The 23,580-nt window shown below is 40.0% G+C and overlaps 1 protein-coding gene across 2 annotated transcripts in view; it reads right to left on the bottom strand.

Moving 5' to 3' along the window:
• Nucleotides 1-23,580, bottom strand: part of ARID5B (AT-rich interaction domain 5B) — a 447,066-nt gene that overhangs the window by 57,568 nt on the left and 365,918 nt on the right. For both annotated transcript variants that reach the window (XM_075348661.1, XM_075348662.1), the window contains 2 exons: nucleotides 22,678-22,730; nucleotides 16,554-16,651 (listed from right to left, as the gene is read on the bottom strand). In XM_075348661.1, the coding sequence (XP_075204776.1) occupies nucleotides 16,554-16,651; nucleotides 22,678-22,730 (151 nt within the window). The remainder of the gene's footprint in view (nucleotides 1-16,553; nucleotides 16,652-22,677; nucleotides 22,731-23,580) is intronic.

Raw genomic sequence — 23,580 nt, forward strand, 5'->3', positions numbered from 1 at the left:
CTCCTTCCTCAGGGAAAAACTGTAAGATTCTTTTTCCCTGAGGAAGGAGACAGATGGGTCTCCGAAACGCGTTGGAATTATCTAAATAAAAGAAAAATATTCATTTACATCCTTGCTCGTGGTTTCCTAGAGCGGTTTTTAAACCCGTTTTTCCTCCAGTCTACACTTTGATATCCTCTGCACATGAGGTAAGAGACATGGCTATATCAGGAGATCTATATACATGTCTAATTAGATGTATTTCCTGATATTGTTATTATTACACCTACTACATATTGGGATAGGATCCTGGAGATGGAAATAATCCTTTAAGTTCCATGATGTTTTCATATCATATTTCATACTGTCCTCAATTTAGGCAGCTTGGAAGTAGCCCAAATGGGCAGATTTGGTGTAATTTCGGTGTACTTTAAGCCACACTGTCTCTTCCATGTCATATATTTCTTTCTAGAAGGTTCTCTAAACTTTCCCGTAAAGCACAAAATGATCTAAAACACAAAGGTCCCAATTTATCAAGACCGGAGGTGTTCATGTCAGTCTTGAGGGCCATGTTGGAACTAGAGGTAACTGATTCCTTAAGAGGCACCCGCCTCTGAATGCATCAGGAACATCTTAAAAGTGAAGTGCGCCTCCTTGTGCCTTTCCACAGATCTTAAGACTTGTGGTGTAAAGTACGCTACAGCTCATCATTAGTTAGTGGGCTTTACCATGCTCAGTCCTGACCCCATCCCACCCCAGCTCTGTCTATTTTGATGGAGATAGTCGAAAATGGTGTGAATGTGCCAAAAGTTGCAAAATTGTTGTGCAGACTCAGATTGGAAATATTTTTGAGACTTTTCAAAGTGTTTTACGCCAGATTTCAGTAGCAATTACTTTGATGAATCCTTAATGATCCTGGCACAAGGCATGTTTTTATAACTTTTTTCTAAATGCTGTTAAAAAAACTTAAAGGGAATCTGTCAGTAGGTTTTTGATATGAAGACAGTATGCTGCAAGAGTTAAAACATAGAATTCAGGGATGCGTGTCTTGTCATAGTGTGATCTGTTGTTGAATTGCTATGTTTGCTTAAAGGGAACCTGTCACCACTTTTTTGGTGTATAAGCTGCGGCCACCACCACCGGGCTCTTATATATGTTAGAATGCTGTATATAAGAGCCCAGGCCTCTGTGACAACATAAAAAACACTTTATAATAGTTACCTAACGGTCGCTCTGCGGTGGATGAGGGCCTAATGGGCGTCTCCATTGTCCGGTGCCGGAGCCGCCTCTTTCGGCCATCTTTGTTCTCCTTCTTCTCTAGCTGCGGTGCATGATGGGTCCGACGTCATACACAGTTGCCGGCATTCAGGTCCTGAGCGGGTGCACTTTGATCTGCCCTGAGCAGGGAAGATCAAAGTATTGTAGTGCGCCTACGCAGGACCAGTGAGTGTGTATGACGGAGCCACATCATGCACACAGGCTTCAGAAAGAAACCGAAGATGGCCGAAAGGGGAGGCGCCCGCACCGGACAACGGAGATGCCCATTAGGCCCTCATTCACCGCAGAGCGACCGTTAGGTAAGTATTATAAAGTGTTTTTTTATGTTGTCACAGAAGCCTGGGCTCTTATATACAGCATGTTAGAATGCTGTATATAAGAGCCCGGTAGTGGTGGCCGAAGCTTATACACCAAAAAAGTGGTGACAGGTTCCCTTTAAGCAGCAGGACTTATGATTGCTCAGACTACAATGTCAACTGCATGGCGATCGGGCTTGCCCCCTCCTCTGATTAACAACTCACTGTCAATGTACAATCTCTATAGAGAGCTTGGTATGGGCGGGGTTACCTTTCTCAGCTCTGCTGCTTTGCTAAATCTAAAAATTCTGATTGTGTCAGACCAACTGCACCCAGTAATCTAAGTGATACATCATTGGATTCAGGATCTCTTTCCCTACATCATGCTCTTCTCAGATGAAGTAGCAAAATTCTGCTGACAGATCCCTTTAAAAATAGCTGGAACGCCTGCTACCAATCTCTGCCTTCCTTCCTGAGGCATCCATGTTCAGTCTACCCACATGACCACTGCAGCCAATCACTGGATTCAGCAACGATGCTTAGATGGATGGCAGTAGGTGATTGAGGTCGGTAAATGGCTGCTGTGGTCGTATGGACAGACAGCATGTGACTGCTGTAGAGATGTGAACGGAGACTGGTAGGCAGCACTGGAGTAGTGGCTCTGAAATCACAGAGGATTAATTGGGCAAGTAATGTCTTTTTCATATTTTGATACAATTACTACCTCTAGTCTTAGAAAAACTCCTTAAGAAAACTGTAACATACCTTACAGCTAACCTGGCTTCCAAAAGACTCATATGGTATATATTAAGTAATGGTTTTATATGAGGGCGACATCATAATCGAAATGAAAAATAAATATTTCAGTCGTCACTTCGGTTATGAATTTGGTCCTAGAGGTTCCAATAACGGATATTTGAACCAAGGTTCTTAAACCATGTTTTCATCATATTTGGTGTATATTGAAGGACATTTTTTTAGAGAGGCGTAAATCATCATTCCAAAGGAAAGTAAGTAAATCTACAAGACGAGGACTTCAGAATTTTACTTTGCAGCCTATTTCTTGGACGCTGTTCTCTAATTGTTAGTATATAAGTTAGGGACTAAGGCTGCTTTCACACATCAGTTTTTTGCCATCAGGCACAATCCCGCAAAAACCTGAAAAAAACGGATCCGGCGTCTGTTGCTGTCGGATCCGTTTCCCCCCCCATAGACTTCATTAGCGCCGGATCGTGCCAGATGGCCTTGCGTTCCATCCGTCTTTTGCCGGATCCGGCAAAATTTGCTTGTCTGGCGGCCGGATGGAATGCTGAGGGGAACGTTTTTTGTCTCCGGCGAAAAACCGCATTGCGCCGGATCCGGCACCGTACGGCGTGTTTTATAATGGAAGCCTTTGGACGCCGGATCCGGCATAATGTGGCAAAAAAACGGATATGTTTTTTTTAACTCAGCATGCTCAGTAACACAACGGATCCATCAAAGAACTGAAGGAACTGATGGAAAAACTGATGCAACTGATCTGTTTTTTTGCCGGATCCGTAGTATTAGTTTTTTCGCCGGATTGTGCCTGATGGCAAAAAACTGATGTGTGAAAGCAGCCTGACATATCACAGCACCAACTTTCAGATATTTATGGAAAATGTATAAAAAAGTGTTACGAGGCTTCATAAATACGGGAATTTTTATGCAGTTCAATCAAAATACAGACAAAATTGCACTAATAAATATGTTCTATTATGCTTCCAACATGCTGACATGTGTGCGAGAATGACATTTAATATATTTTAATAAGTGAGCAGATGAACATGCCTAAAACATGAAGTCACTGTTTATAGAGCAACTCTAAACAGAGTGGAGATCATCGAAAATCCCCTCTTCTGTATCAAAACAAGCGAAGAATGAAAGATTGTTTAGAGATATGCTCTTGGGTCTCGCTGTGTCCTAACAGACGTGTTTAGAGTGAGCCATAAGAATATAATCTTGTGAGACAGATGATTTTCATGTTTTGCACATCAGGGATATTTAGGAAATGAAACAAAGACCTCTAATATGGAAAAACATTTAGGGCCTTTCGGCTTTAATTAATAAAGGGAAACAGTTTTTTTCCTTTAGCCTAAACTGCTTTTAGTGAAAACATCACGGTCTTGAAAAATCCGCCATTGTCATATACAATAAATAGAAAGCCTGGCTGTCATGATTCATGCATGGCTCTGCCATTCCTGAGCCGGTGCATGTATCCTGCCAACGGGGTTTTGGTCCCTTGGGAGGGGCCTGTTCGTCCTGGCCTCGTTCCGGGAGTTGCGCTGCCATATCTTGGTGCTGCTACCTCCAGGACGCCGCCAGTAATATTTCCGTCTCTGCTGCGTGCACTGTTCCTGAGAGAAGTTCTTTGTTTCTTGTCCTGCTACCCGGTACTGTTCATCTTGACTTCCGTCTCTTCTGCCTGACCTGACCCAACCTCAGTTTCCCCGACCTGACCTCAGTTTCCCCGACCTGTCTTGACTTCTGTCCCTCCTGCCCGTCCTAACCTCTGTCCCTCCTTCCCAAACCTACCTCTGTTCCTCCCTGTCCTCCGGACTCCGGTCCCCTGTGCTTACTTGCTCTCTCGGTATCTGACCTCGGCTCTGTTCTTTGACTTTGGCTTGTTTTCTCCTCGGTTCAGATGTGACATCCCGGCATAGACCCTGAGAGATCCCCTATCCCTGCTCTTGTATTAGCAATCTGTAGTGGGCTTCTGTCTTAGTGCGCTCAGGAGTTTCTTTCTACCTGCGTCGCCGCACCCCGTAGCGGTAGCTTGACATTGGCATCATCCACTCGGGCTCTACTTATATCTGTGTTTGAGGGTCTAGTCTGTGTTTCTTTATATGTGTGTTTATAGAAAAATAGATTTGTACCGGCATTGTAGACAAATATGTACTGTGTTACAAGTATATCTTTTGCACAAAAAGAGCCCACTATGCATCACAAACATTTCTGGTCCAAGCTCTGAATATTTTTTCAATAAAGGGTTGCTTAACCCTATTCACGACCGATAACATATATTTACATCATCTACCGTGTCCCCGGCTTTGATGCAGGCTCACACGCTGAGCTCGCATCTTTCCCTGAATATAACAATTGATGTAATCAGCCATCAAGTGTCTCTAATTTAACTGTGTCTCTAATTTAACCAGTTAAATCCTAGTGTCAATCACTGAAATTGGCAATTAACACGAACAGATAGGAATTGTGTGATTGATCCCGCCCATCAGGAAGCCCACCCATCATGGGGTGCCGATGAGTTGTCATGACAGCCAGGGGTCTGCTGAATACCCCTGTGTCTGTCATCACGATTCTCCTGTGAACGCTGGCCTGTTGCCAACATTTATAGGAGATCGTGATTTCTGCTATACATAGCAGTGCTGATGCAGGTGATTGGATGAACGCCGCTTCAAGTCACCTAAGGTTACTATTAAATACAGGAAAAAGTAAAAAAAAGTAGAAAAAACCCCCACTACAGTTCAATTATACCCTTTTGTCCAATTAGAAATAAAACAATAATAATAAAAAATACATATATATTGTATCGCCGCATTCAGAAATGTCTGATATATCAAAATATAAAGTTAATCTGATTGGTAAACGGTCAGAATTACATTTTTTGGCCACCACAACATAGCAATAAAATGCAATAAAAGGCAATCAAAACAAGGTATCTAACCCAAAATGGTGCCAGAAAAAAAATATAAACTCAGGGTGCAAAACATAAACCATCACACAGCCCCGGTCCCCAAAAATGGAAATATTACGAGTGTCGAAAAATGTCAACAAAAAGAAAAATTTTATATTTTTACAAAGTTTTGAATTTTATTGTCACCACTTCAACGAAAAACCGGTGGAGGGTGAAGGGGTTAAAAGAAGCCAGAAAAATAAGAACATAATAATCCCAATGATGACATATTCATTTTAATATTGATACAGGTTACTTCATAAGCATTTAGAGGAGGGTATAGAAACATTCTGGGGCCGTAGTGTTTCATCTGCAGATGTTTCCGAGAAATAAAATCTGATACCATTGCTACCGAAATCCCAAGTGAGTCATTCCTATAAACTTAAATGGGGAACACATGGGGCTCGATGCGGTATCCTAAACCATTTCACATTGACAGGTCTCCATTACATTATTATGTTACTAGACTAAAATTGTCACCTTGTTATAGTGTACAAAAGGCAAAGAATTCGGTTACTTATTGATCAAATACTGTAGGGTTTGTTTTTTTACTGTATTCTTTTATAAAGATTTCCCAGATGGATAGACAATAGGAGGTTATATCTAGAGAAAGTGCCTTTAAGTGATATCCTTTAAGAAAGTCAGAATGGGATACATTTGAGATAAAGTGGTAAGTTTGGGGCATCATTTCTATTCCCCCTTGAAGAACACTATAATCAGTTTCTCCCCAGCGTAATATGGCTGATTACAATCTAGACCGCATCTAACAGCAGTGCAAATTTATATACTCTATTAAAGGCTAAAATGGGTTTTCTAGGATTTTACAGGATCTTTTCAAGAGTAGGGAATGTTATAAAATACAGAAATGAAAATGATGTGCTCCCTGAATTCCCCACCGCTTCAGAGACACAGCTCTGGTGGTCCCTAGCAGTAAAGTCGGATTAGTGCCAACATCTCAACTCAGTGGTGACTTCAAATTCAACATGTGACTGCTAGGACCACTTCATTGACGCTGCTCTGGTGGTCACCCAGCAGTTCTATAGTAAAGTCGGATTAGTGCCAACATCTTGCCTCAGAGGTGACTTACAAATTCAACATGTGACTGCTAGGACCACTTCAGTGACACAGATTTGGTGGTCCCTAGCAGTTCTATAGTAAAGTCGGATTAGTGCCAACATCTTGACTCAGTGATGACTTCAAATTCAACATGTGACTGCTAGGACCACTTCATTGACGCTGCTCTGGTGGTCACCCAGCAGTTCTATAGTAAAGTCGGATTAGTGCCAACATCTTGCCTCAGAGGTGACTTACAAATTCAACATGTGACTGCTAGGGCCAGTGATTGGCTACAGCAGTCAGGTGACTAGTGGAAGGGAGGTCTTCACTGCATAACCGGTGGTGTTCATGGGAATAGAAGAAAAATTCTGCTGTAAACAGGCGCATAAAAAAAATTGCCCAATAATCATATCAAGTTTTTGTTTTAGTCTTCAATAGAGATGAGCGGACCCGTTGAATTTCGGGTTCTGCAGGTTCAGTCGGTCTTTGGTTAAAGTTCGGTTTGGGACCTGGACTTGACCTGAACCCCATTGGAAATCAGTGACTGGCAGTTCGGTTCTCCACTCACATACAGCCAGCCATAAACAGATCACTTCCGGGGAGGATAGGTGCAGTTTTCATTTTTGTCCTTGGGCACCCTACATCCGATAACGCCCTTGTTACCCACAGTGAGAGCCATTCAGAGACTGCAACCGGCTCGCACTAGGCTGATCAGCGAGCGTACCCGAACACAGTGATGCTCGTTCGAGTGGTCCACATACGTAAAGCATCCGAACTCCAAATTCCAACCCTGTTTTTTTTTTAAAAGCCTCTCTTTGGTACAAACCCTGAACTTTACCGTTCAGGTTCCGCCCATCTCTATCATCATATATTTGACTTTGACCTAAATACAGTCAATCTCAAAAGTGATCAAAATTCCGAAACCCGCCCCATAAAATATTCTTACATATTAATGCATATCTTTCAAATGTTAACAATTGCTATGTCATTGAAAGCTATTTTTTAGAATCCCCCCCCAAACTTAAAGAACCCTTAGTAGAGTATCTCTTTAAAAAAGGTGAATGTAGCAATGTATACATGATCCATTACAAGTGGTAATCGTGGTAATGTCCCTCTCTGACATCATGACAGTGTGCAGCGTTACACGATGGAGTTCGACTTCGTAAACATAGTTCAATGTCAATAACACGCACTTTATTCATTTTCCTTGTCTCTGCCATAAAAGTAATTTCAGTGAACATCTGTTGTAGATTTTGAAACAGATTTGTTTTAATGCTGTATTTAACAAGCCTCTTTAATCTACATAGACTGATGCTAACCTTTTTTTTATTACGTTATTTTGTTGAAGATATCCTTTTTTTTGATTTTCCAAAAAATCATACAAGATTAATACAACATAACTAAGTAAATACATTAAAAAGGTGGTTCGCTAGTTAGTTTTCATTGACACATTGATATTATGTTGAAAAACAAGGTTTGTGTTGCCAATAGTGCCTGTGAGTGGCGCTATTGTGGTCCGCTCAAACCCCTTCTCATGAGCCCTGTGCTTCGTGACCTCTGATGTCTGGTAATGTCACGTCAACTTCCAGTTGACCTGACATCAACGTGGCCCCAGTCTTCCTGAGTCACTGGGCTGTGACCAGAGTTTCACCACTCATCACAGCCCAGCATCGCTCCTGCTTGTGGTGCTCTGCAGTGATGGAGGCAGTAGGGAGATGCTGGGCTGTGATGCTGCGCTGTACTGAACGGGAAATGCCATCCACAGCCCAGTCACTCAGGAAGACTGGGGCCAGCCTCGGTGATGTCAACAGGAAGCTGTCATGACATCATGGGACATCAGGGGTCACGGAGCCTGGGGGGTCACGCAAAGGGGATGAGAGGATCCCAATAGCGCCACTCACAGGCACTATTGGCAAAACCACGTATTTGAGAGAAACCTTGATTCTCAGCATATCGATGTGCCTATGAGTACTAACTAGTGAAATCCCCCCCCCCCTTTTATCAGAGCTAGGAATACTCAAATACCTATGCTTCTCAAATCATCCCATCTTCTGATCATGTGAGAGGCAAAAAAATTCAACGGGTAAATAGTTTAAATTTTAAAATATTATTTTATTGCTTGCCATAAAATCTCTTTTGATGCCTTTCAGTAGAATTAATTGTGTGGTTTCAATCTTGAGATATCCTTGAGGTATAAGATAAAATACTACAACTGTTAATTTAATTAAAAAGGAAAAAAAAAAGAAAAGAAAGATGTACAAACTACAGAGCTACATTTTTATCAGCCGCTCTTTCTTTATTCAATAGTAACTAATGCTTGAAAGTGACCTTTCCAAAGGATTTCCTAATAACGAGATAGTTTGGTTAAGCATGTGTGACTGCTTTATGGCTGAAAGGTCAGATGCTTAAGTACTTGGGTTACGTTAAAGCACTTTTTTATTTTACACACTTGGTTGATGCATGATGTTTAAATGGAATAAGAATCTCATTATGTAAGCCTCAACAAAAGACATATTTAGATAATGGAGTGATTAAGCCGATGACATGAATGATGACATCATTTCACAGCTCAAGGGAGAAAATCCATGTTGGGGAGAAATCGCTTCCAGTTTTGACTTTTTCCTTACAATTTTTACAGAACTGCCAACATTACATGTATAGATACATAATACCTTATGGTACACAGCTGTATCAAATTATGTTGTTAATGTGCAGTCCATTCTTCGATCACACCATTGAAGCCAGTCACATTTATCACTTTGCAGCCTGCGCTGGATCGACAGGGGTGAAATCCAGTGAGAAAACCTTCTTTTAATATTTCTAAGGGTAAGTGAATGCTGTTGGCATTTTTTTGAAGAGTCTTCTGCTTCAAAAATGATGTAGATAATAAAAATATACCGGTGTCTAAAAGACATAGTGAGTAGAGATGAGCGAACCCGAGATTTGGTGGTTGATGTTTGTACCGAACACAGACTTTCCAAAGAAAACAGAGTTCGGTTTCTGAGTTCGGATGCTTGACATATGTAAACCACCCATGTGAGCAACGCTGTGCTCGGGTACGCTCAGTGCTCAGCTCAGTGTGAGACACTTGCAATGAGTGAACAGCTCACACTGGGGGTTACTACAGTGTGATCGGGTGTAGAGTGCACCAAACAAAAAAAATGGAAAAGCCCTCCTCACCCGCCACCGGAAGTGATCTATTTATGGCTGGTTGCATTTGGGCGGAGACCCGAACTGCCCAATTAGTGACTTTCATTGGGATTCAGGTCAAGTTTGGATCCCAATCCAAGTTTTATCTAAAGTTCGGCTGACCCGAACTTCCACGGGTTCGCTCATCTTTACTTATAATCATTGTAATTTATAAACCGAACTATACCTTAAGTCCGGATGAACCGCGAAACCGAACTTCCATGGCTTTGCTCATCTCTAATCAGGAGTGTCTGACAAGTGGCGTGCAACTCCGTGCGCCTCGCCACAAATATTTGACTAGAGTAATATTTCTGGTACCCGCCGAACCGAACTTCCACAGGTCCGCTCATGTCTAATCATGAACACATACTCCTTAGGTAACAGAAGCGCACCATTCCCTCTCAGCTTCCTGCTTTGCCGTGGGTGGTGCACTCTTTAAGATCAACAGTTTGGATAAGTGGTATGGTTGATTTTCCGCTTGCTAAAAACCTCTTCGTTCCTGCAAAGTTAGTTGCATTTACAAACTAACTGTGGTACATCCCATACAGCGGCTTGTCTTGCCATGGCACTTCATGTTCTTGTTCTTCCTTCCCGGACTGTTGTTGTTGCGGCTGTCTTAGGCTTTCCCTCAGCATCTCATCTTTTGGTGCCATTTTTCTGATGTATTCCTGGATACTTCTTGTTCCATCCAGTCTTGTCTGGGGTCTCCCATCTGGACGCAGGGGGACTTAGCCCATATGCTGTACTGATATTCTTGTATACAATTCCCGCTACTTGGTTGTGGCGTTCGGTGTACGCTGTTCCATATATATATATATATATATATATATATATATATACTATGTATATATTTATAGAAAATACACACTGGTCTTCAAATTGTATGGTATAAAATGTAATCTATTTAGTAAACCGATACAAGGGACAAAAAGAAGAACCTAAAACAGCTTTTAAAAAAATCTTCTGAACCATACCAAACAAAAGAAAATGTAATAGCAACTATAAATCAGAATGTTGCATTGGTGATTTAATATCTCATAGACAAGAAATGTTCAGACTCGCAGCAGGATACAGAAGCCTATACAAATTGCAATACCTACTGGCAGTGAAGCACTAAATTGACATCTCCTCCACAACGCTCACACAGGGTAGAAATGACTTGTTCATAGAAAATGTCATTTACATCAACCCATCCGTTTGAAAAGCAAATGCATATCTTTTTATAGGTGTTAAAACCGACATTGCCTCTTGTTTTAATGAAAATATTAGGTTGTATACCGAAGTATAACAAAGCAAATGCTATAATTACAGATGTTTAAGTGTCTGTGTAACCCGCTAAATTAAGGACCAATTACAATTAACACATCTCTCACCATCCGCTCTTCTCCAGGTACGGATTTTGCTGGGGTTGTCACAAACCATCAGCACTCAGCACTGAGCTGCCATTATACAGAGTCGACGTTGCCTTAGGCACTGACAGGGAACAGACCCTTAATTATTAACTATAGATCCTTACATATCAATATCCCACAGTCCCAACGCTAGTGAAAATAATAAAAACACAAATAATAATGATCTAACATAATAATAAATATAATATAATGAATAACAAACATAATCACTATAATCTAAGAACCAGATTTGACAACTTGACTTTTCAATTTTTCTGGACAACTTATCAAAAAATTACAGACAGACAATATTTTTTACAGACACATTGGAAAACCGTAATAAATTACAATGATTATAAGTAAAGATGAGCGAACCTGTGGAAGTTCGGTTCGGCGAGGTCAGCCGGACTTTAGATAAAATTTGGTTTGGGACCCGAAGTTGACCTGAACCCCAATGGAAGTCTCCAATTAAGCAGCTCAGGTCTCTGCCCATATGCATCCAGCCATAAATGAATCACTTCCTGGGGCGGGGTCTTTCCATTTCTTGTTTGGTGCACACTACATTTGATAACGCTCTTGTTACCCGCAGTGAGAGCCGCTCATACACTGCAGCGGCTCACACTGGGCTGTTCACCAAGCGTACCCGAGCACAGCAATGCTGACATGACGTAAAGCACCCAAACTCCAAACCCAAACGCTTTGATTTTAGAAAGGCTATGTTCGGTATCAACACCGAACCTTGGGTTCGCTCAGTACTAATTATAAGTGATCCATGTCTACAGTCCATAATTCTCATATAAAGACATCAGTTGCAGTTACTGTAAACTATAAAATGTTAATTACAATCAAAATAATTTGTAAAAGTTTCTTCAGCTTCCAAAAAATCAGAGACACCATAAAAAAGATTTACAGACAGGGCAAAAAATGGCCCTGGAATTTCTGGCAACCCTGGTGAGAACTCATGCTTTTATTCTGATCTATCATAGGGCCTGATAAAAAAGAAAGGGGTAGAGTACTACTGTATAACACCTTCTTAGAAGGCCAATTACTCATACATTATGTTATTTATTGTGGTCTTTTTAAGAGATGAGTAAATTTATTCCACTTGAATTAAATGCTACTTGAATTTTCCAAAAATCCATATTCTTCAGAATTAGGTGTTTTTTGTAATTCGCTCCACATGAATTCAACAAAATGTTGAATGGCTAACTACCATTTTGCTGAACATTAGGGAGGTAACAAACAGTTTAAAAAAAAAACTATTGCTCACCAGATTGCTCACTTTTCCTGCATTTCTGCTGCTCGCTCTTCCCCAGTCCTCAGCACATCTTCTCTCACCGTATGCTACCATTACGTTAACCTGGGATTTTTGGCTGTGACCAGGCCTGGAACATCTCTACATATCTAAAGTTGCGGCCATTTAGTGATCTCATAAGGCTACTTTCACACATCCGGCTTTTGCAATGCGGCACAATTCGGCACTTTGCATGAAAACCGCAACCGTTTTTTTTTGCTGCCGGTTGCGTTTTTCCTGCATAGACTTTAATTAGTGCCGCATTGTGCCGCAGGGGCTTGCGTTCGGTCCGGTTTTTGCCGCATGCGGCAGATTTAGCCGATGCGGCAGCCGGATGGAACGTTCCCTGGCACGTTTTTTGCTCCGGCAAAAAAACCTGCATCGCGCCGCATCCGGCCGATGCGGCACTTTTCCCAATGCATCCCTATGGAGGCCGGATGCGGCGCGATGCGGCAAAAACCGCATCCGGCCGCCGCATGCGGTTTTTGCTACTGCGCATGCTCAGTAGCATGCCGCAAGCGGCAAAAACCGGACCGGCCGCATGTAAAAAACTTATGCAAAGGATGCAGTGTTTTCACCGCATCCGTTGCATAGGCTTCACAGCCGGATTGAGCCGCACAGCTCAAGCCGGATGTGTGAAAGCAGCCTAACTTGCCCGGAAACTTTATGGCGTGCACTCAAGAAAATCTCAGGATCAAGTCAAATTCTAGTGTGAAGATGCAATGCGACAGTGGTAAGAAGATGCGCTGAAGACCGTATGAGGAACAGTGAGCGCGGAGGTCAGCAGTAAGGTATTATGTTTATTATGCCATGGTGTCTTTCCAGACCCCATATCATAACATTCAATTCATATAGAATAAATCTGCTGTAAATTAATTTTACAGTAAAATTTTACAATTTCGAATATTGTCAGATTAGCTCATCTTTACTTTTTTAGCCAACAATCTGCAATTGCAAGTATTTCCCCTTGGCACCAAGTTCATGTAAATTTTGCCGGAAGGACAACATAATAGAAGTCAACATGTAACAGTCATAGGTGTTAACTTTTAGAGGTGCCCTATTAGTATGAAAATGAGTCTAATAAGAGCTATGTCCCCATTTAGAACACACCCTCTCCTTGCCGTGGCACAGTTTTGAAAGTTCTGCCTTCAAGAAAGTTTTAGCAGTTCCTGGATGATTTCGAGAGCTCAAAGGGTCTATCTTATTTGTACAAGCCTCCGATATGCTCTGTGAAAGTTGTCAAGTATGCCAAAAGTATAAAACTCCAAAATAAATTCTGACTGGTTCTGATAACCATTAACCATCCCTGACTGGTTATTGATGTTACTCTGACCTGGTTCTATGACTTATAGAAGACAAGGAACTAATGTTGTACTCTTCTTTAAAGTATATCTCTACTGAATACATAATTCCACATGTTATGTTTTATATTCATGTTTGGTGTCAATATTTTTTTCTTATAGGTTTCTGAATAACAAAATATTGGGTGGAATTGGGCATTGAACAGCAACACTCCGATGCCTGTAACATGTAGGCTGCTGCACACGGATACAATGCAGCCTCTCCTGGGCTTTCAACTAGGTTTTGTCTTCGGGCTTAGATTTACACAGCTGAGATTAAGAACTGAAACCTTTTTTTATGCTTGGGCAGAAAACAAAAAAACATGGTCAAAATTAGGGAATTTTAGGAATGATTTGATATGTCTGCTTGAGTTCATCCTTGAATGACACTATGAACTAACTTTATTCTTATAAATAACACATATTGTGCCACATGCCCGGAGGCTCTCATAGCCACGTACTTCACATACCATCTCATTTACGATGCACATTGCACCCGACACAAATACTTATTTGCCATTTTGGCACATCTCGAGCTATAAATACGTGTCTTGTGTCTTTATTGCATTCTCCATGTTCCATCTGTTTTCAGTCGAGGAGAAATGGATATCTGTTTAAATCCTAATTTTAAAGGTTTAGAAGTCGCATGCTTATTATTCCTGAGGATGTGGTCAGGCATTAATTTACTTTTAATGACCCGTTCAAAGCAATTATATTTTCATTAAGAAATTGTCGATTGATTAAAATGTCAGATACAAGCAGCAGACTGTTTACATCGTGGCTGTCTTACAGTCCTGTAATGTACTTTACAGGATCATGAGAGAATTAGGAAATTAGAGACCACGCGCTTATATTTTTTCAGTACAATTAATTACAACATGGGCCATTTTATTACATAAAGCTGGATGAATGCTTTAATCGCTTACATATTTAAGGAAATTATTTCATTACTCATCCAAGGCATTGTTTTTCACGTCTGCGGAACCATTTAAGTAAATTAAACCGTATGGCATATCATTTTTCCAAGGTGAGAAATTATGTAAATTATGCAAAATCTATAGATATTTTAATGGAAAAGAAACTTTTTAGTATTTTATGATATATACAAATCTGTGTACACAATGAGGATATATGTTCAAAGGGACATGACATTTGCAATGAATTGTAGAGCTGTGCTCAAACCGTGAAACAGGATCCTTCAGTACTAGAGGTACCTGCATTACATTAGATTTTTTTTTTCTTTCACATCCTGAAATATTACCCTTTCGGTCTGTATGTAATTAAATGTAATAGTCATTGTGCATTAAAATGCACATTAGAAGAACAACTGCCAAATGTCTTGCGTTTGAAGACAAAGAGGGGGGGATTCAGTCCTGAAATGCAAAATCTGATGTTCCGATTCAACAAAAAAAAATTGACCAAGAAAAGTTTGTTCTTTTACAGTTTGAATGCATAATATGGTCATTAATAGCCTCACGTCACTGGTTATAATGATTAATATCGCCATTCTTATTATTTTCCTAAAATTAAAATAACTAAAAAAACAAAAATAACTTCACTCCAAACTAGGAAACAATATAAAATACACAACTGCAAAAACTTCAATGTCAACTATGTCATACACTATAGTTAATGGTAGATCCATAAGAAGACCATAAGAAGAGTGGTGTGCAGAACTTGCCAAATGGGCAGGGACCTTAAAGATTGAATGGTAATGTATGGCCCCAACAACCTGCTGGATTGACCACAACTGATCTATAACCTCGTCATAAAATTATCTCAGTGTATGGACAAAATCGTCTTAAGGCGCGAGTCTCGCATCACATCACAGGGCACGGCCGCACACATTCCTGACATGAGCGGGTCAGCTGCATGTATCTCTATGCAGCTGAGATGCTCCTGTCTGGAGAGTGTTAGACCATGCCGGGTGATGTAATGTGAGACTCGCACGAGTCACTAGACAAGTGCCTAAGAGTCAGGTCAGACACATCAGTACTTAACGATATTTCCCATGCCAAGCTTAATTCACAATGCAATATTAGCAGCGTTCTTCTGCTTTTCGTCAGGAATGTTCATAGCTCGTACTCCAAACTTTCATGAACAACCATTTGGGACATTCTTTTTGCCTGCCGGTGTCTCTCATACATTGATATACAGAGCTATTCCATACAACCTAAAATATATACTGCATGGTATACACACTTTTTGTTTTACCCTGAGAGTCTTTAAGCAATGTAAGACACTATATGGGTAGAATGTAGCATAAGATGGAAGTAAATGTCGAGAGATGATACCAGTGTAAGAATCGGACACTGCAAACACAGTGTGAATAGACCCAAAAGCCTTGAGTCATCAATACTGGCAATGTTCTTACTGGACTTGATGAGGGGGCATATAAGATACACACACTCCTGATTCATTAAAGGGAGCATGCCTCTCAATGAATCAGGAGTAGAGATGAGCAAATCGGTGTTCGGTGTTCATACCAAACACAAATTAGTGATTTCCATTGGGGATCACGTCAAGTTCAGGTCGCAAACTAAACTTAATCTAAAGTCCGGTTGAACCCGCCAAACCGAAACCATCTAAAGTCTATGAGAGTCTCCCGAAACAAAGAAGGAAAAAGAGCCTACCATACATCCCAACTTTGTGGATGTTCAGCATGGCACATTTACATTTGTGAAAGGTGCAAATCTTGCAAAGTTGGGATGTATGGTAGGCTCTTTTTCCTCCTTTGTTTCGGGAGACTCCCATAGGCTTTAGATGGTTGATCGACCAGAACATTGGGTTCAGCTGACTTTTCTAAACCGCATGTGAGGACCTTATGGTCTACTATCTCACATATCCAAGTTCCTGTTACTGCTTTTATAAAGCAGGACATATCTTAGCATTTATGAAACCATCTTTCAATGGCTGCTTGGTAATATTTGTTTACATATGGTAGAAGAACTTACTATCAGCTTTCACATACAAACCCCAGGATCTAACGTTGCGACACAAAGCGGATAACACAATGCTTACCTTTCATAATGCCTCCGCGTGCAGGTGGCTGCACTGGTGCTTCCTGGATTTCCACCCAACTCATCGTAAATATGTTTCCATTGCCTCCGAGCTGTAATCTGTACGAAAGCAAGAGGCGTATTTATTTTAATATTAATATTCTCTATGTGACGGTCTCTGCAAAGTGCACATTTTACATAGACAAGAATAACACTGTAAAATTATCTAGAACATTTTATATAGCAGAGCGCTGTATGATCCATAGATTCAAGACTCTTCAAACAAATTATTGGCAGAAGAGTTATTACCCTGCCCTAGTTTCTGTAAGCCTCCGAGGGGGTTTATTACACTTGACTACATCTTCACTCTCATATGTTTTCAAGACAAAGAACCTGATTTACACTTATTCCAGAACAGCAACAGGAAAAATAAATTTAGCATTTCAGCAGCAGTTGTGAAATGTCAAAGGTAAATATCAGCCTTTAACCTCTTCCTGCCTGCAAAACACTCATCCACTTCACATCCTTGTTGCTTCAATATGAAATTAATGAGTGCGGACAATGCTCTATTGATTGCAATGTTAATTTGGATGTTTTTGTTTCTTTCACTCACTTTGTGGCTCAGATGCTTTGGACTAAACAGAAAAAAATGTACTGTAATTAGTGGATGGCATCACTTTCCAAACTACGAGAATAATCCATTTTATGGTTGGAATATTCTTTATAGTTAGGAGAAAAGGTATCTCTTTGAAAAAAATCCAACCTTTCATTGGTATTATGTCATCAACCATCACAAACCAGTGACCTCTGAAAATCGGAAATGATGTAAACAAATATTCGATTAAATCTTCCATAATCCTGATCGTAAAAGTTAGGTCCCTGCGTAAAAAAATTGAATGAGAACATATATGTGTATGGATATCGGGCCCAATTTAAGCAAATCTGAGTATTGAGGCTAAAGTTTCCCAGTAATTTTTTGCATGCAGTATGTCATCAGACTGAAAATGCACACAATGATACAGTGTAAAATCAGGGCTGCAAAATATAAAATGCAATTTTAAAGGTTGCAATTTTTACGTATCCACAAGAGATATCACCTCAATTAATCATGAGGATGGGTGTGTAAAATCAACCCTTGAATGGAGAGGCCACCAACCAGCTGTTCCTTTCAAAGCCTATGGGACTGACGGGTAAAGCCCTTAGCTCTCTTGGTCAGTTCCATAAACTTTAAATGGAAACATGGTGGTGGCAAATGTTTTATTGGTTCAAAACATTGGTGGAAGTCCCAGCAATTATCAACTTATCACTTATCGTTTAAATATAGCTGTTGGCTCAACTATGGTTACCGAGGGTTCAGCAGGCAGCGATCTCTCTTGACTCCTTCATATACAGGAACACTTGGATTATTCTCTGGGACAGCTTCTGGTTGATGAATAAAGGAAACATCCAGTATCCCCAAAAAATGGATAATTAGTAAAACATGACTTTAATGATTTTCCATAAAAGGGAATGATACATATGTCAATGTCATGATTAAGAGCAGGGTCGTCTGCTCAAAACATGTAGACTTTTGTTCTTCGTAGATTTTATAACTTTTGTATCATCCCCCTTTTTAACGAGGACCATTAAAGTCATGTTTTACTTACTATCCATGTTTTGTGGAGGCTGAATTTTTTAGTTTTTTTGGCAAGCCATTACCTGGAAGCCAGTCCAGAGACTCTGTGCACCGCACCCTAATTATTCCTCTACCTGGTGAGGTGACGACTGCTTTTTTCTTTGCAAAAAAAATCTAATGATTAGCATTGATTTGAAAGAAATCAAATAACTTTTTGTGATTTCTATTCCTTTTTCCTCTAATTTGGACCAATTTACATAACTGAAAGGATGAGGAAAAAAATGTCCCCTTCCGGAGGAGAGATATGAGGGAGAGGAACGCATCACTTATCTGAACATAGCAGGAATTTACCAAAAAGTGTGCATGGTATATATGCACTCCCCTGTAATACAGAATGGATGAGGTCTTAATGGATATCTAATTCCACAGCTGGGTTTTCTGCAAGTTGATCTACTGTGAATAATTTCCCTATGTCAGAGATATTACAGGTACAATCAAGTAAGAAAATGTTGACCACTATCGGTGCTCCCCAAAGAATAAAGTCGATAGGATGAAGATTGATGTGATCCATTCAATTATTTTATTAGATAAAGTACATGGATGTGTTCACACGGTAAAGCACATTTGGAACATGCAACAATGTGTTTCGGTTTATAAAAAAAGCCTTCTTCAGGTCAAATGAAAGTCCTCTAATGGCGCACAATCTAGAAGCCAAAACGCATTGTAGGTTATCCCAATTGTGCATGACCATGTGAACACATCCATGTACTTTAATAAAAACATGACTTAAATGATAAAATGATGACGCACCCCTCCCTTTCCTAAGCTGAAAGGAGCAGGTATAGAGTGTGGTTTTGCTTCTAGCAGTAAGAAGCATAAGAAACCCAAGTCCTCTCCTTAAGAATGGCGCTCATGTCTCGTGTGTTCCTCTTTTTGTTGCAAAAGACCCTACTTTAACGCCAAATTCCTCTGCCCCTCTGAATGTCCCAATTTGTGTTTACGATTTTATAATTTATTGCATACATTATGTAAATATTAAGAATCAGATTAGAGTTCTTGATATTTTTCCAATTCTGTATGTTAAAAAGCAATTATAGATTTGCATGAAAAATTAGATCTTTCACAACTGTAAACGCCTCACTTTGACCATCCAAAAAGTTGTTTAAGTATTGTAGTCTCTTTCTCTTCACTTAAAGGGGACCAACCACCAAGATTTCATATAAAAATTAAAGTCAGTACTATACTGGTGCTACCATGCTGATTCTATACATACCTTTAGTTGTGAGATCGGATGTATACTTTCTGAAATACAAGCAAGTAAAGTTTGTGAAATACACGGTTACTTGATTGATAGGTGCTGCAGAATATCTAATCGGTGGGTCGGGTTTTGCTAGTTATTCCCGCCCCTGTATGGCTGTCCTCCCCCTATCCTTCCTCCCCCTGTAATAACAGAGATAGGGGGAAAGACAGGCAGCAGACAGGGGCGGGAATAACTAGCAAAACCCAACCCACCTATTAGATATTCTATAGCACCTATCAATCAAGTAACAATGCATTTAACAAATTTTACTTGCCTGTATTACAGAAAGTATACATTCAATTTCACAACTAAATGTACGTATAGAATCAGCATGATAGCACCAGTGTAGCACTGGTTTTAGTTTATATATGAAAATTCTGGTGGTGGGTCCTCTTTAATATCAAAGTATCATAATATGGTGGGCAAATAAAGTATCTGTGTTGGGCACTACTCTTCTATTTCAGTCTATGTCTAAGGCCAGATGCCAGAACAGATTGAATAGACTCTATTTTGCGGGAAGGATTATAACGTTTTATTTGCAGATCTTACATAGCGCTGCATAACACATTACGTCATGTCCTAGAACCGTCTACTTCGCGAACCTCATATTTTATGTTTACATGTATGTGACGTTAAGAGGGAAACTATAGCTATGATTAGAGCGTCTCACAATTAAACAGGAATAAGTTCCATTTAACTAAAGCAGAATCTGGAAACAATTAGTGACGACATCTTTCATTTTTTGTAGCGGAGTTGTCATCTGTGAGTTTGTGTTATAGCTTGAACGGTTTACATTGGGGAACAAAAAAAAAAATAAAAGGAGGATCTTAATCTTTTCTGCCTTATCTAATGTTTTCTTGGTTCAAAGAACATAATGTTCAGTCTGTGACCATCAAAATGTATTTGTGAGCTAAATATAGAGCTCTCATGTCAGATAGCATTAGTTAATAAAAACGAGCGCACAGAATTTTCTGAATAACTGATAACTTCCTGTTTATCTGCTCGCGGCATTTTACCCATTAGGCTATTTTACACTACAATTAAAGCTGATAAGTGCAAAACCCAATTTCTTAATGGCCGCTGCTGATTATGTTTTAAAGCTTTTAAATACATTCCACATTATTAGACATGAGCAGATGTCAGGTATTTTGCCAAGTGAAGTTTTCTTTTTATATAGTCTTGGCGGCTTATACAATAATAAGCTCTTTCTTAACATGGGAAAAAATTACAGACCCAACTAATTTCCTTGACGGGGAAGAGTTACATGTGTTTTCCACTTGTACATTTTTTTACGACAAGTTTACAATACTTCTAAAGCTGGAATTAATCAGGCGTCTCTCCAAGGCTATTTCAATAAACCCCCTATGTGAATTGCTATTCTGAAATATTGTTTATTTTAGCTTTTATTCCAAATTTGTTAAACAGAGAAAAAGTTAAATTTCGCAATTCATTCCGCCAGCGCAATCTCACGAGCTAATACATTATTTTCACTGGTATTCACTGGCAAAAGATCCAACCCAACAGGAAAATCTATTTGCGCAATGCAAATTTTTGTAAATGCAGAGTAGAAAACATATAAAAGTAAAGGTCTGATTGTATTTAGAATTGGGTCTTAAAATGTTAGGAATTGGAGGCTTTCCTTTTAACTTTGGGTACCTTTCTTTTCTAAGTTAAATAACTTCTTATGGAACATGTTCTAATATCTACTCTCTATTCGAGGGCTGGAAAAAAAGTCTGGTGGTCAGGTCCAAATGGCAACTAGAAACACAGCTCTGGTAACCAGGTTCATCTCACTGCCCTTCATGCATATGGTGGCCTCTGTTAATTGATACTGAGATAGGAAACTACATGGAGCAGTGTTTCTCAACTCCAGTCCTCAAGACCCATCAAGAGATCATGTTTTCAGGTTTTCCTCAATATTAGACAAAGAATAATTCTATCACCTGTGCAACATTAATGAAAGCTTGAAAACCTGATTGAGGAAAACCTGAAAACATGATCTGTTGGTGGGTCTTGAGGACTGGAGTTGAGAAACACTGACATAGAGCAACAAATACGCTGCTCATGGTACGCAGTTTCTTGCTAGCCAAGGCCCATTTCCAAAGCACGTGGGATATGAGTTTACGGAGGTAATGAGGACTTTGCTCTTACTACTAGAAGCAGACAAAAAGGAGTGGTGGAGACTGTCCATCCACTGTCATTATTAGCAGAAAAGAGGGACTGCTGTGACTAATGGGGAAACAGAGAGAAAGCTATGTTTTGACAATTGAAGAAGTAGGGGGCTCTATGCGACTACTTATGAAATGCAAGGGAAACCCAGCTCTAATTTCTGGGGAATGGACCATTGTGCATTTCCGGGGAAAGTATGGGAACTCGTAGGAGATAGAGACGGGCCTTATATGATGAGAGACAAGAGGGGGTGAGGGAAACTGCAAGGACAACCATTATGGAGAACTTAGAGTCATACATTTAAGAGGTTTTCCAATGCTTGGACAACCCCTTCTCAATCTGAGTGTTTGCCCCCATTAAATAAAAAACAAGACACCTCCCAGGTGCCGTTCCAACAGTGTCGGCACTCACTCTTCTATTACGTCACGCGAGCCCAGTGCCCAATCAGTGCTGATTTCCCTCTCCTCGCCTTCAGACATATCGATCATCAAGAGGAAGTCTGAGTTGTGGCTGGCTGCTCACTTCCTATTGATGTTTAATGTGATTTAACAACTTCACATTAGCTTCGGGAGAGGGAGTACCGACACCATTGAAATGACACCAGAGGCAAGTATAAATATTTTTTTATTTTAATGGAAGAAAACACTCAGATTGAGAAGGAGTTGTCTGAGAAGTGGACAACCCCTTGAAAGCTTTTGGGCCCTAATTCTTTATCTATATTAGTGCCTCCAAGCATGAGAGCTCAGGTGCTACTGTTAACTCCCAAGATTTATTCTGATCTGTAGGGGATGACAAAAGGTACCAAAAATTAAGTGACATGTAAGATCATCCCCGACTGCCATGAATTTGTCTTTTAGTATTGAGGGATTTTTATTTAATTATTCAGAGTTTTGAAGTATTTTCTTTTCAATTGAAAGTTCATCATTGAGATCTCTTTAATCTATAGGTAAGTCGTTTACAAATATGGACATACACTTTTTTGTGTTGCTTCAGGTAATTTGGAAACTATATAGAGGACTATGAGAGAGATGCGAAAAACAATGAGATATTTAGAACACTTACCGTTTCATATCCTCCCAGTTTTTGAGCAGCTTGAAACATAGTCCAAAGGTTAACTGTTAGAAGGACAATAGGTATTTAGATAAGCATTGCATTAACCAGAGCACTTCAAACAAATACATATTAAAAGATAACAGTAAAATTCATGCCAAACTGATAAAAATCAGAAATGTAGATGCCTTGCGAAAGTATTCACCTCCCGTGGGATTTTTAATGTTTCCTAACTCACATCCTGGAATTTCACACTTTCTTTTTTTGAGGGTTTGTATCAGTTCATGTAAAGAACATGCCTAGAATTGTGCATATTTGGTGTTCATTTTATCGTGAAGCAAACAACAAATAAGACAAAATAATTGAAAACTTCAGTGTGCATAACTTTCACCCCCTATAGTCAGTACTTTGCAGAGCCTCCTTTTGTAGCACTTACAGCAGAAATTTGCTTTAGATAAGTCTCTATGAGTTTTCGACATCTTGCCGCTGAAATTTTGCTGATTCCTCAAGGCAAAACTGCTCCAGCTCCTTCAAGTTAGATGGTTTCCTCTGGTGATCTTTAATCTTCAAGTCTGACCACAGGTTCTCAGTTGGATTAAGGTCTGGGCTTTGACTAGGTCGCTGCAATAAATTTTCAAGTTACCCCTTAAACCCCTTAAACCACATGTTACTTTAGCAGTATGCTTTGGGTCATTGTTATATAGGGTCCCAGTTGATTCTCATCTTGCAGTGCACCTCATGTTTATTTTTCCATCTGTCCTGATTTTTGGCGGTTGGTGGCTGTTCACACTGGCCATCCAACCCCGTCCACTGGCTATTTATTCTAAGCAGCATGTGCTCGGGCCTGTCCCGCCCACAACCATGAATCAGTCATGGAGACGGTGACTGAAAAGCACAAGGTACGTGCTGTGCAGT

This window comes from Anomaloglossus baeobatrachus, chromosome 5, assembly GCF_048569485.1.
Source record: "Anomaloglossus baeobatrachus isolate aAnoBae1 chromosome 5, aAnoBae1.hap1, whole genome shotgun sequence".
In the NCBI taxonomy this organism is placed as follows: domain Eukaryota; kingdom Metazoa; phylum Chordata; class Amphibia; order Anura; family Aromobatidae; genus Anomaloglossus; species Anomaloglossus baeobatrachus.